Source organism: Oncorhynchus gorbuscha, linkage group LG07, assembly GCF_021184085.1.
Source record: "Oncorhynchus gorbuscha isolate QuinsamMale2020 ecotype Even-year linkage group LG07, OgorEven_v1.0, whole genome shotgun sequence".
Lineage (NCBI taxonomy): Eukaryota > Metazoa > Chordata > Actinopteri > Salmoniformes > Salmonidae > Oncorhynchus > Oncorhynchus gorbuscha.
The window spans coordinates 41,735,670-41,753,916 of record NC_060179.1 but is presented as its reverse complement, the minus strand read 5'-3'; the positions used below and the strand labels follow the sequence as shown (position 1 = coordinate 41,753,916).

The following is an 18,247-nucleotide window of genomic DNA, read 5'->3' as shown; positions in this document are numbered from 1 at the left end:
CCTAAATAATAATTTTCACACACAAAAAAAATCGGCCTACAGACTAATACATGTGTAAATAATATCCATGCAATTGTATTTTATTTAATAATAAGTAGGCCTATAAATGTAAAAATACGAAACAGCCAATTCAACACAAAACATGAATTATGTATGCGTAAATCCATACAGAATACACAAGGTACAATTCCATAGGCTAGTATTTACGCTTCCAAAAGCACACATGAAAAAATGATTCAGACTTATCTCGTGTAGGCCTATGTATTTCGAGGATGGTGTCTGAGAAACAGGCCTATTGGTATTGTAGGTTAGAGCCTCGGCTTTGCATCTGTGGACTGTGGCTCTCGTCTAGTGACCTCGCTATGATCCCAGGTCTATTAATTATTAATGAGCTCCGTGCACAGATTACCTCTATCAATATTCAATACTCATTACCCTGGTTAAATGGCTATTTAACAGTTATGAATAGTGGAACTGTTTCAACCTAATGGAAAACATTGGCGTGTGTGTGCTTTAGCATCTTTATTTTTAACAACATCTTGCTTAATTATTTAAGCAAAAGAAAGTGTCCGATATCTTCTGGAATATTGCATTTAGTTTAATTTTCGATTAGTAGATTACATCTTTTTACGAAAGATGTCAAAAACAGTGTTTTCATATTGGCCTAGATTTGATTGGATATCACTACGCAAAACTGCGAATTGCATGGTTGAATTGACACAATTTGGTCAGGTACGCAATGGGAAAAATATCAAACTTTGAAAAGACATGATGCATTAAAAAAGCGGCGGCAGGGTAGCCTATTGGTTAGAGAATTGGACTAGTAACTGAAAGGTTGCAAGTTCAAACCCCCGAGCTGACTATGTAAAAATATGTCCCCCGAACAGGCAGTTAACCCACTGTTCCAAGGCCGTCATTGAAAATAAGATTTTTTTCTTAACTGACTTACCTAGTTAAAAAAAGGTAAAATAAAAAATAAAAAAGGCGAGAGTACCTATAGCAACGGATAGGCCTAATTACAATATAAACTAGTTTACAAGTACACAAGTCGTACGTAATTCCTTGGCATACACAAGCCTATACAATCAGGATGAGTGGGTGATGCGTTTATAGAATCATAAAGCCTAACATTTATATTGTTAGATCTTCATATATCCAGCATAACTTGTTCAAATCGTCTGAGGTCTGATCCCCAAAGTTATCACGTTCACGTAGACGCACGTAGACGCACGTTCAACGGCTTATCTTGGAGATCGACACAAAACCCCTCCTCAAGTTCGTGTCTATACCTTAGGCAGAACAACAGATTTCCGCTTTTATCAAGACGGTCCAGTTTTTGTATACAGACTTGAATTTCACATCAAGATTTTTTCCGAATTTTCTGAATTCAGTCTGAGCCATATGCAGTATAGTAAAGCCTACATTGACTTTCCATCAAAGCAACTGTTGACTTTAATTTTCCTTCTCATATCAGAACCTCTACACTGACTGCACGAGGTTCAATTTAATCAATCTAGAAATGTAATTACTTAGTGCCATGTTCATAAAGCCACAGAATTTCACCCAGTTTGTCTAGTTTTACGCAGCACAAAATTAATTAATTCATTCTTATTTGCTGGAGTTTAGGTAGCCAATAATTCGATTATAATCCATGGATTCTTAAAATAATGTATTTTGAGGCTAAACCTAACATGAATAACATCAATATTTGTTTCATTATAATCCTATAAAGTGGAAGATTTATTTGACTTTATCACTGCATTTCTGATATGAACTTTCAATCCCAAGACTAGTGCTATCCAGTCCACAACCCTTTCTAATCCCCTCGCAGCAGTTAAACCGTCACTTTCCTTAAAGAATGTGAATTATATAGTACATTGCCTACTCCCCAAAACCATAGAACGAACTTTATGGACCCCACGTGACCTTTCAAAGTCAGTAAAGGGGTTATATGTTCTATGGTACGGAGACATATACTAACTTCGAGCCATGCACCTGTAAAACAGCCTACATCTTGGGACATTGGATGGGGAACCGAATATCTAAATACAAGCAAATAGAAGAGCAACTCAACCCAAAATCGTTAGAGGGTAAGTTTAAAAGGCTCAACGTTTGTTTTTCTGGTAAAGAAGGCCAGCTTGCAAAAATAATGACTCCAATAGCCTTGAAATGATGTCGGGCACTTTATAAGTGGACAATATAGGTTGGACTAAAACAATGCAAATACTTGCCACATTAAATCAACAACAAACCTGACTCAAATGTAATCCACGTATGAACCTAACCCCAAAAAGTAATCTCAAAACGATAGTATGCATAGAAACGTCTATGGAAATTATTTTTGTTAATATGTTATTTACATAATATATTAATTTAAAACAGCACAAAAGCTATAGAAAAAAATGTTTTATATGAAGTTAATTTGTTTGAACGTGGCAAGGTGAAGTAGGCTCGGTCTAAATTGTTGGCACAAGTACAACAAAATGCCATGAATGGTTTACGTTCACCAGTGTTAGGCTATAGAATCAGTGTTGTCAACCAGTGTTGTGTCGATAGAATATGTTCAATATTGCATTCAACATTTGTGGGGCTAATGTCTTATTTTGTAATATGTTTAATGAAGAGGTGAATTAATTGCAATACTTTGCTTCAAATATATCAAGCGATGGAGAGAAACTTTATTTCCAGCTCTATAGATTCACATACAAATACAAAAAGCTTAATTGGCAAAATCACTGTTGCCTTACAGGCTAATCCACAGAATATCACTCCCTCCTTGTCCACTACTAATGGATCACATTGAAATGTTGAATAGCCTACATTCACATTAGTATGCAACATAATAAGTACTTAGTTCTAAACAATTACAATTGATATATTTGTGCATTTGGTATAGTCTACATAACATATATACTTGTATTTTTAAACCTCCTTGAAAACCTAAGGCTCTGGCCACGATAATCAAGCATAAATACAGCATTAAAACGTACACTAAAGCGCTTTGAATGATCCCATCATCTACAGGTTTACATTCAATGAAGAGCAGCATATGGTGTGGAAACATAGTCTACTGTACACGTTACACCTGTTAGACGGTTTACACAATATAAGAGCTCACGTGAAACATGACAACCTTCAAGTGATAAAACAGAGCACATGGCTTTAAACCCTTCGACAATGAGTCTCCCCCCCCCCCCATATTTCCAAAGATACGTTCTACAGGTTACCATAACACAATGGAAAACTAAACGCCTGTTTAAGACCACAGAACATCTTTCCGTCTAAAATCACAACATGCCGAAAGGTGCTGCGCTTTAGTTTTACACTCCGGATTCCCCCTTATCATCACTTGCAGTTCGAGCTCAGTTATGGAACACGCTACCTCCTGTAACCAGACTCATACTTTTCAGTTTATTGTCCTTCTTCCATTTCATCCGTCGATTCTGGAACCATATTTTTATTTGTCGTTCCGTGAGGCACAAAGTGTGGGCTATCTCTATTCTCCTCCTCCGGGTTAGGTATCTATTGAAGTGAAATTCTTTCTCCAGTTCTAGCGTCTGGTAGCGGGTGTACGCTGTTCGGGCCCTTTTCCCATCAGGTCCAGCCATTTCTAAATTGTATGGAAAATCAAAATGAGAAGTGGACAACACATAGGGGAAATATAATTTCAAACATTACAAGAATAAACATGTTTAGTCAACAGAATTAGACGAAATATGGAGCAGATATAGGTGTGGAATAGGCTGCAAGCGGGCGCGTGCCATGCACGTATTGTAGCTACAGAACCAGAAATAGAATTTGCTTCCAGCCATAAATATAAATACCCACCAATTGTCCAACGTTTAAATTCAATATTCGAACAGTAATTTTCTGAATTCATACTGTTTTCAATTCAAATTTCCTGCATAGGTTACCAATTATTATGTGTTGTCTTGCACTGGACCCCGTCAAAAATACAAAAACAATGATCATTAAAATGCTACCCCATCCGTTGCCATATACCATCCTTAGTGACCTTAGTTCATGCAACACTTGACAGATTTATGATGCTACAAATTTAGATTATAGCAAAACACAACAGCAAGCATGCAATCGACTCCAAAGCAAGACCACCACAAAACACAGTAGAAGATGTACCATGGTTAATGTGCAGTTTCCGCATCCAAGGGAATATTTGTGGCGTTTGGCAATCGTTCGCCGTCGTAGAGGTTGCGTTGGACTCCTGTTGTGGTTGTTGCGCCCGGGGAGCTGTGCTGCTTGTGTGTGCACCTTCCTCGGACTCAGAGACAACGGCGGTATCCTCTGTCTCTGTGAAATGACTGTTGTTGCCTTTGTTGAGATTATTATTGCCGCCCGAGGTCGTGGTCCGGTCAGATGGAGGAGAGGGGCTTTTTATTTCCAAAGACTCGGGGGTGCCGCAAGGCAGGGGGTGTGGATGTGGAGACGAGAGCGAGCAGGTCGGCTGTCTGTATCGGGCGTCCGTGCCCGTGGACGGGAAACCACGAGTATCATCCCCAACAGCCCCGAAGTGGTTACCAGTGTTGGTGCGATTTACGGTTAGGTCCATGCCATTGTAGTTGCAGCCGAAAGACCCGGAGTTCATGGTGCCAGAATCCCTAAACGTACCGTTCACAGCGCCGTTAGTCCCATAATTTAATAACTGATAGTCGGAGCCATTCGGATAGCGCCCTGAAAACGAGTTAACAAAGTAAGAGCTCATTTGGTTGTTTTTAAAGACTGGATTTGTAGATCTTTGTCGCTATAATCCTCTGCTTCACGATTTATGATGTAATCATGAATTATAGCAATGAAGCCTACTGAACTTTGCCAGGTATGCGGCCAAATATGGGAGAGCGCTCGGGAATCACGTGCCTTTGTTGACCAGTCGTAAATTCTCACTGATGACTTCAAGAGGTAATTCATGCTCTATGGTTACAAATGATGACGAAATGATGGTCGTTATGCTCAAATCAATGGTGCCTCCCCATTGCGCCCTAAAATCCAAGTAGGCAGACAGCGTCATCTACTGGCAGTGGAGGTAACTGTCAGTGAGGACGCTATGCAGGATTTTTTCATTCTTAATTTATTAGAACATTCTCGGACATAAAAGTAAGCTAAACTATTTTAACAACAGGTATCTCAGACATGTATCCCAGTAATCTGTTATAGTAATACATTAGCATGTTGATCATTAAAGAGAGAGAGACTAAAGGTTGGGCTTGCTCAAATATGTCAATATTTACAGGAAATAATAATAATACAATAATTATGAAACCAGCCTGTACATCAATAAAACAATCAAACTATCTATTAAATATTCACATAACCAAACAATGCTTTATTTGTATTTATAAAAGATGGCAAAACATTGCTTACATCACACATGACATCCAGATGTGCAAGTGCACAATAAATAACTTGTCAAAACATTATTCAGTTGAACATGACAAAGCGATGTAAAAGCCAAAAACGAACAATATACAACACACACTGGGCTATTACAAAGCCTCTCTCTTGTATCGATATTAAGGACATTTTTGAAGCAAACTATTGAATTATCGTGTCATTTTGAGTAGGCCTGTTGTTGCACATCAACACCCCTGCAAAAAAATGGTGCCCTTGCAATTATGTGCGAGTGTATTTATTTAACTGTCAAGCAAATAGATTTACAAAACTAAAAACACAAATACGATCAAATAAGAATAGGCTAGCCTACAGTTGTTTTTAACCTGTTTCTAACTTACATACGCTATTTAATCGTGCAAATATATTAGTCTAGGCCTATTGACATATTTCACAAAAATGTGTAGGCCTATGCAGGTATTTTCTGAAAAACAACAACAAAAATTCAACAACTCTCAATTCATGTTACAACAGTTATGGCTTGTGTAGCTTATTTATTCAGTGTCTTTTAATCTGTTTTATTTTCCTCTTCTTCGTCGCTGGGTTTCGAAGGATTCATAACTTTATTCTCCTTTTTCCATTTCATTCTGCGATTCTGGAACCAAATCTTTATCTGGCGTTCAGTGAGACATAGAGCATGCGAAATCTCGATTCGACGACGCCTGGTCAAATACCTATTGAAATGAAATTCTTTCTCGAGCTCTAGAGTCTGGTATCGAGTATAGGTCTGACGGCCCCTGCGCCCACTGCTGCCAAAGGTCCCTGCAAAAAAAGAAAAGCTAATAAAAGTCAGCCATTATGTAAGAAACAAAGGGATAGACAGGCTAAAATATTGATGATAACCTTTACACTAGTATCACTTTTATAAGCTATACTGTTATAATCCATATTAATAACTATTGTCATAGACTACTATTATTATTGGATGTATTACATTTGCCCCCATTAGCCTATAGTAATGATTTTTGATTCACATGATAGACTACTGTATTTTGACATCGCTTAGCAACATTTTGAGTTTATCTATCTGTTCAGATATTTTTCACGTGAATCACGTCCTAGGCTATTGAATCCAATACATCATGCATGTGTTCACACAATGTCTTGTAGAATTATTCCTCTTTTCAAAATTGAAATGATTTCCCCCCGTCTTAATTGCATAAGAAACAATTACTTATGGACTAAAATCATCTGAATGCATATTGTGGACAGGCAACGCTGTTACAGTAGTCACATGATTAATAGGCAACATGCTGATTGTAAACAGGTCAGAAGTTTAAAACAATCTTTACAAATAAAAAAGTTTCACTCACCTGCGGTGCAAGAATTCATCCTTTGCATCCACGGATAAAGCAGAGAATAAGACTTGTCGTCCACACCAGTGGTTATGTGTACATGTTGCTCGAGGCTCTCTGACCTGCGCTGATCCTGAGTTACTACGAGCGGCTGCTCCTCTCGACTTGCGAAAGCGCACGAACGGTCACTGTCCTTGTAAAAAGTTCCAGCTGGGTAGTCGCAGGGAGCGCTGGTGCTGGGGCGACCGTAGACACGAGACGTTTGCTGGTAATATGAGGTTGGGTAAGCCTTCTCTTGCATATTGGCAGCTCCATATGTAGCGTTAGAAAAGTCTCTTAAAGGGTCAGTATATCCGGAGGAATATAATGGTATCTGACCCAGGGACTCCTGTCCTCCCGGCAGAGAAACAGGAAAAGTTGAGTTGACAAAATAGGAACTCATTGGTTGAACAACGGTATGCTCCGAGGAATATGATCTGTAATGTTTTATAGTCCAAGTGGTTTTGCCATTACTTTATCGGAGATTTGGTTCTAGCTGAAGGGGGCTTGCGTGATGCCACTGAATAGGGCAGAAGGGAACTGTACCATCTGATCAGCGTCTGGCCAATAGCGAACGTCTGCGGTTGCAATATTGCCCTCCTGGGAGGCTCATGTTGCGTACAGGGGTCACCAGTGACTGGAAACTTAGCCCAGGCAAATATCAAATGAGCTACCTCGATTATTCAAAATTGAAGTATTTCGTTTTCGTTCTTAATTTCGATGCAAACAAATTATATAAATAAATAGTATAATGCTGGCAGCACCGCCCCCTTTAAAAAATCACTTGTAGTCCTACTTGAGACGAATAATGCTGTTGTTCTCTGGTTATCACTTTCAATTACCCACAAATGTAAATGAATGATTACTAAGAAGCAGGCTAGTTGCACAATGAAAAGTGGCCATATCCAACTGGGCACAGACGTCAATTCAACGTCTAGTCTACATTGGTTCAACGTAATTTATAATAATAATAATATATGCCATTTAGCAGACGCTTTTATCCAAAGCGACTTACAGTCATGTGTGCATACATTCTACGTATGGGTGGTCCCGGGGATCGAACCCACTACCCTGGCACTACAAGCGCCATGCTCTACCAACTGAGCTACAGAAGGACCACTGAATACACGTGGAAACGCTTGATTCAACCAGTGTATGTGTGCCCAGTGGAATTACATTGTTGCAGCTAAATTAATCTGTTTTAAACTGTTTGATAACATTTATATTTCATCATTCATTCCATAAGTTAACGTGTTCGTTATGCTTTCTAGGCATTCCCATACTTGGCGGATAAAGACTAAAACACGATCAAGACGTCTACACGGACAAATCAACGCACAGATTCTCACACAGAGGCAAAATTATTTTCCAACGGATCAAAACCAAGTATATTATCAGTAGGCCTTTATTAATTAATTGAATATGTATTATTATTATGCTATTATCGTTATTTTCTGGATGACTAAAACGATCAATAAATTAAAAAGTAAATAAACAAAGCTACTTTCTTTACAACATGACGCATTTCCTTTTTCCAATAAATTATATTTTCCTTGTTGAAAATTACATGTCAACACAAATTTCTAATTCAAAATCATTTCGTATTATCTATCACAAGTAGCCAAATGCAAAGCCATTTCTAAAATCAACGTCAGGAATGCACGCCTTTGCTGAGCCAAATTAATAGTTTATATGTGTACTCATTCAATTTTCCTTCAACAGCATTAGGCCTTTGTTTCAACAACTAATCAAACATTTTAGCTTAGTATCCTACGACTTCGCTGTATGCAGAATGTCAGTTATTCAACTTCAATAGCTTCTGTGCAAAATGCATATCAGTTTGCTTTTGTTTAATTTTAAAAGAAAAAACGAAAGAAAAAAATAAATAATATGTACCAATATGTCAGTTGAGTGTATATGTGTGTGTGTTACTGAATGCATTTATTGACCTTGGTAAATCATGGAAATAAAGTAATTGAGAACGAATACACCCTTAACTCAAAAGTAATATGGATTTCTTTGGGAAAGAAGCCTTTTTGGAGGTGCCACCACCACCAAATGTAGGCCTATTATCGCCCCTAGATGGCGTCACAGAGCAACAAATGAGACGAGGTGAAGAAAATTCAGCATAAAGCGGAATTAATGCAGACATTTCAGTTTCCTAGTTCCGAATAGCATATGAACGCGGCATGAATCAATATGAATTAGACTGCCGGTCGAAACGCAGAATACTTGTGGCAGATTCCAAGAGGTATCATATAGGCCTACCTATTTATCTGAAACCTTCCTCACCCGCCAAAGATGCTGCTGCCATTTTGCCACTAACACATTATCAGTATAGCAACCAGGTCTTGCAAATGGAAACAATGCTATACTTTAAGACACCGTAGCCATTTTGAAGGCTACCAATGTTTGTGTAACTGATTTTTATCGAATCCAATTTTAACCTCTAATGGCCTACTCTAGTATGATTTTGGTGGTATAGGAAATTACTGAGACTTGACGACCTACCTTTGTTTATAATCCATCATTTCATTTGTGGGTATTCCGGATGCGATTATCTTGGTTCTTTTTAGATATCCAATTGTTGTTCCTTTGGTATAACGCATACGGTAAATAACAATAACTAAAGGAGTCCCTCTGTTGAAAATAAAATAAATATTCCATTGTCCTGGCGTATATTGAGTCTTCTTCGACGGTACAATTCAGAGATGGCCACATTAGCATAGGCTAGCATTGGATGAGAGATTCCTCATTGACGCCATCTCTCAGTTGGTGGAGCTGCACAGTTACTGGACACATTTCTTTGACACAATTAAACCACAGCTAAAACAAAGAGCCAAGAAAACGAAGGTGTTACTGAATGAGCCGTAGAAAACAGACAGCTGCAATATAACCTCATGGGGGGAAAAGTTCCTTGTCCAGAGTCCACATGACCAACCTCAGCCAATCCCAGAACCCAGGCAGTCGTAAAATTCCATCACAAAGTTATACATTTTCATAAAGAGACTCAAATTTATAGCATTTTGCAGTAGAATACATGTTTTTTTTCATCGCCATCTTTTTCTTTCAAAGACGGGTATGCACCTTAAGCAATTTTTGGAAGCTAAATTGTCTTTAATGGCTAGACCTATAATATTCCAGGTTGGCATCATATTTAGAGAATTTGATGATCATGCCTTATAAATTCAATTCAAAAGGCAAAAATATGGAAACGTTTTACCAATTGTAGTTCCACACTATAGCGTATAGGCTAATCTATAACATGTTTGATAACTATTTACATTGTATTATAGGGTAAGTAGCCTATTATACGTTTACTTAAGGGATTGATAAAAGGTTTAAAAGCTTATAGGTAGCGGCTAATAATAGTTGGCTAGGCCTAGTCTACATTTGCATTAGCCTACATTTAGTTATTAATTTAGTTAAACTATATATCAACATAATCAACCGTGCAGTCTTTATGACTCCCTTAGTTATGCCTACTTTTATAGCGCTAGCACACATTTTCAAGCAAATGCAAGCAAAATGTGTTATAGTAAGCGGCTATTAATAGTTGGCTAGGCCTAGTCTACATTTGCATTAGCCTACATTTAGTTACTAATTTAGTTAAACTATATATCAACATAATCAACCGTGCAGTCTTTATGACTCCCTTAGGTATGCCTACTTTTATAGCGTTAGCACACATTTTCAAGCAAATGCAAGCAAAATGTGTTATATTTCCCTCCGTTAGATTTTTAGATTTTGCTCACATATAAAATAGTTGTGTGTTAAGATAGAGATATATACCAAATATATCCTTGTATGAAAAGATAAGGCATATGAAGTTAAAAGTAAATATTAAATGAATGGAACATTTCTCTTTTTTAAATTATTTTTATTTAACCTTTATTTAACTAGGCTAGGCCTATCCCGAGCAACTGTTTGCATGGTGCCCTGTTCAATTTCATTTCGTTGACAAAAAGGATTTCCGACATTTATAGATGCAATAAAACCATAACCCCCCCCTGCAAAAGCGTTGTACAGAGAGAATTCGGCCTAATCTCCCGAAAACGGGGTACCCAACCCGAGTACAGTTATTTAGTTCAATTATCGTAAAGGTAAGTATTTATTTTTATCGAAATAACCCAATTAACACCCACGATTATAAATGAAAATTCGTTTTCTATCATTATTTTCTAGGAAATTCTTAAATATATATTATGGAGGCTATCTTCTGATCTTTTGAATTTGATGTTGTCTAATAGTGCAGTTTGAAATGAAACATGCTAACAATCTATCAACAATAATTAAACTAACATAAAGCATTTCAATACATTACAGTTTTCATTAAATGCACATCTATGGGCTTTGTTGGGTCATGAATGTGGATAAAATGAATTTAAATAGTGTGCGTGTCCCTCTTCCTGGCATTAACTCCCTAATTAATCCACACTTTCAGACTTTTTTACATTAACCTTCAGTAGAGACTTTTTTTACACTAGGCCAATGAATATAACATTGCCAAATTAGCATAAATGCATCAGTTACCCGACATACTCTTCTAAAAATATATTTTCTATATTGCCTTTATGTCTTTTGAATTTGAGATGATAGTGCAAAACTGTATAGGCTAGCCTATACTCAAAATATTGATATAACAGCGAGGAAACCGGATACAGACCTGCAAGATGTTATATTGGTTGTAAACGTTTATACCCCTTTTCCTCTCCGCGGAACCAACTCTTGAGGGAATACCATATACCAAAGATCCCCCAAATTACACTTTTTAAGTAGGCCTACTATGTTTCACAATAAAGTGAGGCTCACATTTTAAAAGGTGACATTTTATTGACAGTGTACATCCAGTATAGCCACCACAGCGAAGGACTGACAAGACAACAGACAACAAACTGCCATTTAAAATGACAGGGACTCGATTTGCGCAAAGTTGTTTACGCACATCTCAAGTTACGATTCAGTTCAATCTAACGAATAATCATTATTATTAGCGCCAGAAAATGTGGCAGTTGTGCGACCATACTGCACTAAGTTACACAATTATACATTCTAACAACATAAATTCCTGTTCAGACTTTTCTGCAGAGGGGATTCACACCTTAAACCTTTTGCGCAAACCTCTAATTAGAATGACGCGTAAAATGGTGCGTAAAAGCTAGTTGTGCACGTCTTGTCAAGTTCAACTTGACAATTAATTATCAATAAACACAATACATTTCACTGTTGTGGCCTTTGTGAGGCCTCCCATCACCAAGTCTAGATCTAGTCTTATCCTTTACCCTCCTCATCTGACGTCTGAATCTTATTGTCAGTTTCTTTGCTCTGTTTCTCGATTTAATTATGATCCAGCATATTTACTGGAAATGTGTCCTTCTTGTTCTCCCTTTTACATTTACATTTAAGTCATTTAGCAGACGCTCTTATCCAGAGCGACTTACAAATTGGTGCATTCACCTTATAACATCCAGTGGAACAGTCACTTTACAATAGTGCATCTAAATTTTAAAGGGGGGGGTGAGAGGGATTACTTATCCTATCCTAGGTATTCCTTAAAGAGGTGGGGTTTCAGGTGTCTCCGGAAGGTGGTGATTGACTCCGCTGTCCTGGCGTCGTGAGGGAGTTTGTTCCACCATTGGGGGGCCAGGGCAGCGAACAGTTTTGACTGGGCTGAGCGGGAGCTGTACTTCCTCAGTGGTAGGGAGGCGAGCAGGCCAGAGGTGGATGAACGCAGTGCCCTTGTTTGGGTGTAGGGCCTGATCAGAGCCTGGAGGTACTGAGGTGCCGTTCCCCTCACAGCTCCGTAGGCAAGCACCATGGTCTTGTAGCGGATGCGAGCTTCAACTGGAAGCCAGTGAAGAGAACGGGGGAGCGGGGTGACGTGAGAGAACTTGGGAAGGTTGAACACCAGACGGGCTGCGGCGTTCTGGATGAGTTGAAGGGGTTTAATGGCACAGGCAGGGAGCCCAGCCAACAGCGAGTTGCAGTAATCCAGTCTGTTTTGAAACCAGATTTTAATCTACTGATCGGTGAGTCAAGTACGGTTGAATAGAAACTATGTCTGTCTGCCTCTTCTCTGTCCCGTAGCTGTTGAGAGATGAATCATTTTAGACTAATTTAGATAGGCTAAAAAATGTACCCAATACCAAAGGCTACCCCAAACCATAGACGTTAGTGAACACACACACAGTTTGTGTATGTATTATTCCTAACAATATAGAAGCAAGACCTTTTCTCACATCATGAAATTGATTTACAGATTTACCTTGTATCCAAGGAAAGAGGTCCGACAGAGAGGAGCAATGTTCTGCGCACTCGGAATCATCTGCAACCCAGTGGATTTCAAATGACGATCAATGTAGTCCTCCTGGATACAATCCATATTATGGTTTTGCATAAATGGATGGTCTCTTTATCGCATCGTGGGCATGATACAAGCTGCCCTTCGGCTGCGGAAATAAGCACGGATTTTGTTGGTGAGCGGTTTTGGGCAACATGTGCCATTGGTAGAATTCCGGTAACTGCTTGGGTTGCTGCTGCTGGATGGTGCCACCGGCACAGTATCCCGGAAAGTGCTTGGAATGCTGCTGCTGGATGGTGCCACAGGCACAGTATCCCGGAAAGTGCTTGGGGTGCTGCTGCTGGATGGTGCCACAGGCACGGTATCCGTATGCTGAAGAGGGTGTACTTTTCCAAATCATGTGCTTGCATATAATCGGAATGCAAGGACTCGCTCTTCCTATATTTTGAGAATAGAGCAATAATGAAATAAGAGCTATTTTCGACTTTGTTTCAAATCTCATTCAACAGGCAGGCTACTACTTCATGGAATAACGACAGGTTTCGAATGTTTAGGCATGAGTTGAGAGATAACCCTCGGCGAAGACCAACATTTTCATGTCAATTCAATACCTCGAAAGTACATGAATGATGGATTGGACTACAGCTTCACGGGGAATAGTCCATCATGTTTTGGATACGATGATGGGCGTCTACATCCACTGCATGACTTCAGAATATCCAGACAGACAACAGACAAAGCAATTGCGCCTTTGTCAACTGGAAAGTGAGAGAAACCAACAGAAGGGGGAAAGAGGAAGAGAGGAGGGGGTGATGAAGGGAGACAAGGGGAGAGCGAACCTGATACAAATATTCAACTGTGAAGAGAATTTGCTGAGATAATAGAGAATGTTGATGCATTGGCTTAGTTAACTGGATCGTATATAAGAAGACACAGCCTACATCTTATGATGTATTTCTAACCACAAATGGATAACCTTTATTATTGATTTCTAGGCATTCAAAAAGGCCAATAATATAATTATATTTTTTATAATCAGTATTCAGACTGTTTCAATGGGCAAAGTACAGGCTATATACATACCCCAACCAGAAGCCATGGATTACAGGCAACATTCGCACTGAGCTAAAGGGTAGAGCTGCCACTTTCAAGGAGCGGGACTCTAACCCGGAAGCTTAAAAGAAATCCCGCTATGCCTCCGACGAACCATCAAACAGTCAAATCTCAATACAGGACTAAGATCGAATCGTACTACACCGGCTCCGACGCTTGTCAGATGTGGCAGGGCTTGCAAACTGTTACAGACCACAAACGGACACAGCCAAGAGCTGCCCAGTGACACAAGCCTACCAGACGATCTTAATAACTTCTATGCTCGCTTCGAGGCAAGTAACACTGAAACATGCATGAGAGCATCAGCTATTCTGGACGACTGTGTGATCACGTTCTCTGCAGCCGATGTGAGTAAGACCTTTAAACAGGTCAACATTCACAAGGTCGTAGGGCCAGATGGATTACCAGGATGTGTACTCCGAGCATGCACTGACCAACTGGCAAGTGTCTTGGCAGACATTTTCAACCAATCCCTGTCTTAGTCTGTAATACCAACATGTTTCAAGCAGACCACCATAGTCCCTATGCTCAAGAACACTAAGGTAACCTGCCTAAATGATTACCGACTCATGGCACTCATATCTGTAGCCACGAAATGCTTTGAAAGGCTGGTCATGGCTAACATCAACACCATTATCCCAGAAACCCTAGACCAACTACTATTTGCATACCACACCAAAAGATCCACAGAGGATGTAATCTCTATTGCACTCCACACTACCCTTTCACACCTGGACAAAGGGAACACCTATGTGAGAATGCTATTCATTGTCTACAGCTCAGCGTTCAACACCATAGTGCCCTCAAAGCTCATCACTAAACTAAGGACCCTGGGACTAAACACCTCCCTCTGAAACTGGATCCCGGCCTCCCCCAAGTGGTAAGGGTAGGTAACAACACATCCGCAACGCTGATCCTCAACACGGGGCCCCTCAGGGGTGCGTGGTCAGCCCCCTCCTGTACTCCCTGTTCACTCATGACTGCACGGCCAGGCACGACTTCAACACCATCATTGAGTTTGCAGACGACACAACAGTAGTAAGCTTGATTACCAACGATGACAAGACAGCCTACAGGGAGAGCTCTGGGAGTGTGGTGTCTGGAAAACAACCTCTCACTTAACATCAACCAAACAAAGGAGATGATTGTGGACTTTGGAAACAGCAGAGGGTGCACCCCCCTATCTACATCGATGGGACTGCAGTGGAGAAGGTGGAAAGCTTCAAGTTCCTTGGCGTACACATCACTAACAAACTGAAATGGACCACCCACATAGACAGTGTGGTGCAGAAGGCGCAACAGAGCCTCTTTAACCTCAGGAGGCTATAGAAACTTGGCTTGGTACCTAAAACCCTCCCAAAGTTTTACAGATGCACATTTGAAAGCATCCTGTCGGGCTGTATCACAGCCTGGTACGGCAACTGCACCACCCGCAACCGCAAGGCTCTCCAGAGGGTGGTGCAGGCTGCCCAATGCATTACAGGGGGACAACTACCTGCCCTCCAGGACACCTACAGCACCTGATGTCACAGGAAGGCCAAACAGATCATCAAGGACATCAACCACCCAGCCCGCTACCATCCAGAAGGCGAGGTCAGTACAGGTGCATCAAAGCTGGGACCGAGAGACTGAAAAACTGCTTCTATCTCAAGGCCATCAGTATGTTAAACAGCCATCACTAGCACAGAGGCTGCTGCCTATAGGCATAAACTAGAAATCACTGGCCACTTTAAGGAATGAAACACTAGCCACTTTAATAATGTTTACATATCTTGCATTACTCATCTTATATGTACAGTATATACTGTTTTCTATACTATTCTACTGTATCTTAGTCCATTCCGCTCTGACATCGCTCATCCATATGTATATAGTCTTAATTCATTCATACGTAGATTTGTGTGTATTGGGTCTATGTTGTGTAATTTGTTAGATATTACTTGTTAGATATTCAAATCAAATCAAATTTTATTTGTCACATGCGCCGAATACAACAGGTACACCTTACAGTGAAATTGTCATGTTTTGTCTTATATTGTCTTGTCATTTTGCTTTCCCTTCTGTTCGTTTTCCCCCTGCTGGTCTTATTAGGTTCGTTCCCTTTTTTCTCTCTCCCTCCCTCTCTCTCTTCTCTCTATCGTTCCGTTCCTGCTCCCAGCTGTTCCTATTCTCCTACTCACTCATTTAGTCTTTCCACACCTGTTCCCTATCTTGTCCTCTGATTAGAGTCCCTATTTCTCCCCTTGTCTTCCGTTTCTGTCCTGTCGGATCCTTGTATATTGTTCGCCGTGCTGTGTCTTGTTTCCCTCAGATGCTGCGTGTGAGCAGGTGTCTGAGTCTGCTACGGTCGGTGCCTTCCCGAGGCAACCTACAGTTTATGGTCGAGTCTCCAGTCTGTCCTCGTCACTACGAGTGGAATTAGTTTTTTATGCTTTGTTTTCTGCTCCGATTTGTCTAGGAGTATTGCCTATTTCCTTTACTGGAATAAAGACTCTGTTTTCGCCAAGTCGCTTTTGGGTCCTCATTCACCTGCATAACAGAAGGATCCGACCAAGAATGGACCCAGCGACTATGGATTCTCTCTACTCTACTCTCGAGTTCCAGGGAGCGATGCTCGGCAGACACGAGCAGGAATTGTCTGCTGCTCGGCATGCCGTTGAGACCCTGGCCGCTCAGGTCTCCGACCTCTCAGGACAGTATCAGAGTCTTCGTCTCGTGCCACCAGCTACTTCCGGGTCTTCCGAGCCTCCGGAACCTAGGGTTAATAACCCACCATGTTATTCTGGGCAGCCCACTGAGTGCCGCTCCTTTCTCACCCAGTGTGATATAGTGTTCTCTCTCCAACCCAACACATACTCAAGAGAGAGAGCTCGGATTGCCTACGTCATATCACTCCTTACTGGTCGGGCTCGGCAGTGGGGCACAGCTATCTGGGAGGCAAGCGCTGAGTGTACTAACAATTATCTGAACTTTAAAGAGGAGATGATAAGGGTTTTTGATCGTTCTGTTTTTGGGAAAGAAGCTTCCTGGTCCCTGTCTTCCCTATGTCAAGGTAATCGATCCATAACGGATTACTCTATAGAGTTTCGCACTCTTGCTGCCTCCAGTAACTGGAACGAGCAGGCGTTGCTCGCTCGTTTTCTGGAGGGACTCCACGCTAAGGTTAAGGATGAGATTCTCTCTCGGGAGGTTCCATCCAGCGTGGATTCTTTGATTGAACTCGCTATTCGCATTGAACGACGGGTAGATCTTCGTCACCGAGCTCATAGAAGAGAGCTCGCGTTAACTGTGTCTCCCCTCTCTCCGACACTACCATCTTTCCCCACTGACTCTGGTGTTGAGCCCATGCAGCTGGGGGGTATTCGCATTTCGACTAAGGAGAGGGAACGGAGAATCACCAACCGCCTCTGTCTCTATTGCGGTTCCGCTGGTCATTTTGTCATTTCATGTCCAGTTAAAGGCCAGAGCTCATCAGTAAGCGGAGGGCGACTGATAAGCGCTACTAGACGGTACTCTCCGTCAAGTACCTGTACTACCTTACCGGTCCATCTACACTGGACCGGATCGGCAGCTTCCTGCAGTGCATTAATAGACTCTGGGGCGGAGGGCTGTTTTATGGACGAAGCCTGGGCTCGGGAACATGACATTCCTCTCAGACAGTTAGGGGAGCCCACGGTCATGTTCGCCTTGGATGGTAGTCCTCTCCCCAGTATATTATGTGAAACCCTACCTTTAACCCTCACTGTATCTGGTAACCATAGTGAGACCATTTCTTTTTTGATTTTTTGTTCACCTTTTACACCTGTTGTTTTGGGTCATCCCTGGCTAGTGTGTCATAATCCTTCTTTTGATTGGTCTAGTAATTCTATCCTTTCCTGGAACGTTTCTTGTCATGTGAAGTGTTTAATGTCTGCTATTCCTCCTGTTTGTTCTGTCCCCTCTTCTCAGGAGGAACCTGGTGATTTGACAGGAGTGCCGGAGGAATATCATGATCTGCGCTCGGTCTTCAGTCGGTCCAGAGCCAACTCCCTTCCTCCTCACCGGTCGTATGATTGTTGTTCTGATCTCCTCAAGAAGCGTTTTGCATCCGCTCCTA

The 18,247-nt window shown here is 40.9% G+C and overlaps 2 protein-coding genes across 2 annotated transcripts; both read right to left on the bottom strand.

The window, feature by feature from the left end:
- Positions 1-3,216: 3,216 nt before the first annotated feature.
- On the bottom strand, positions 3,217-4,885 carry LOC124039870 (homeobox protein Hox-B5b-like). Its single transcript, XM_046356372.1, has 2 exons — positions 4,138-4,885; positions 3,217-3,610 (listed from the first exon to the last, which is right to left on the bottom strand). The coding sequence occupies exons 1-2, from the start codon at positions 4,718-4,720 to the stop codon at positions 3,363-3,365; spliced, it is 831 nt and encodes a 276-aa protein (XP_046212328.1). The 5' UTR covers positions 4,721-4,885; the 3' UTR covers positions 3,217-3,362.
- Positions 4,886-5,225: 340 nt separating this feature from the next.
- LOC124039871 (homeobox protein Hox-B6b-like) lies at positions 5,226-7,208 on the bottom strand. Its single transcript, XM_046356373.1, has 2 exons — positions 6,717-7,208; positions 5,226-6,165 (listed from the first exon to the last, which is right to left on the bottom strand). Exons 1-2 carry the CDS (start codon positions 7,138-7,140, stop codon positions 5,912-5,914), a joined length of 678 nt encoding a protein of 225 aa, XP_046212329.1. The 5' UTR covers positions 7,141-7,208; the 3' UTR covers positions 5,226-5,911.
- Positions 7,209-18,247: the final 11,039 nt, after the last annotated feature.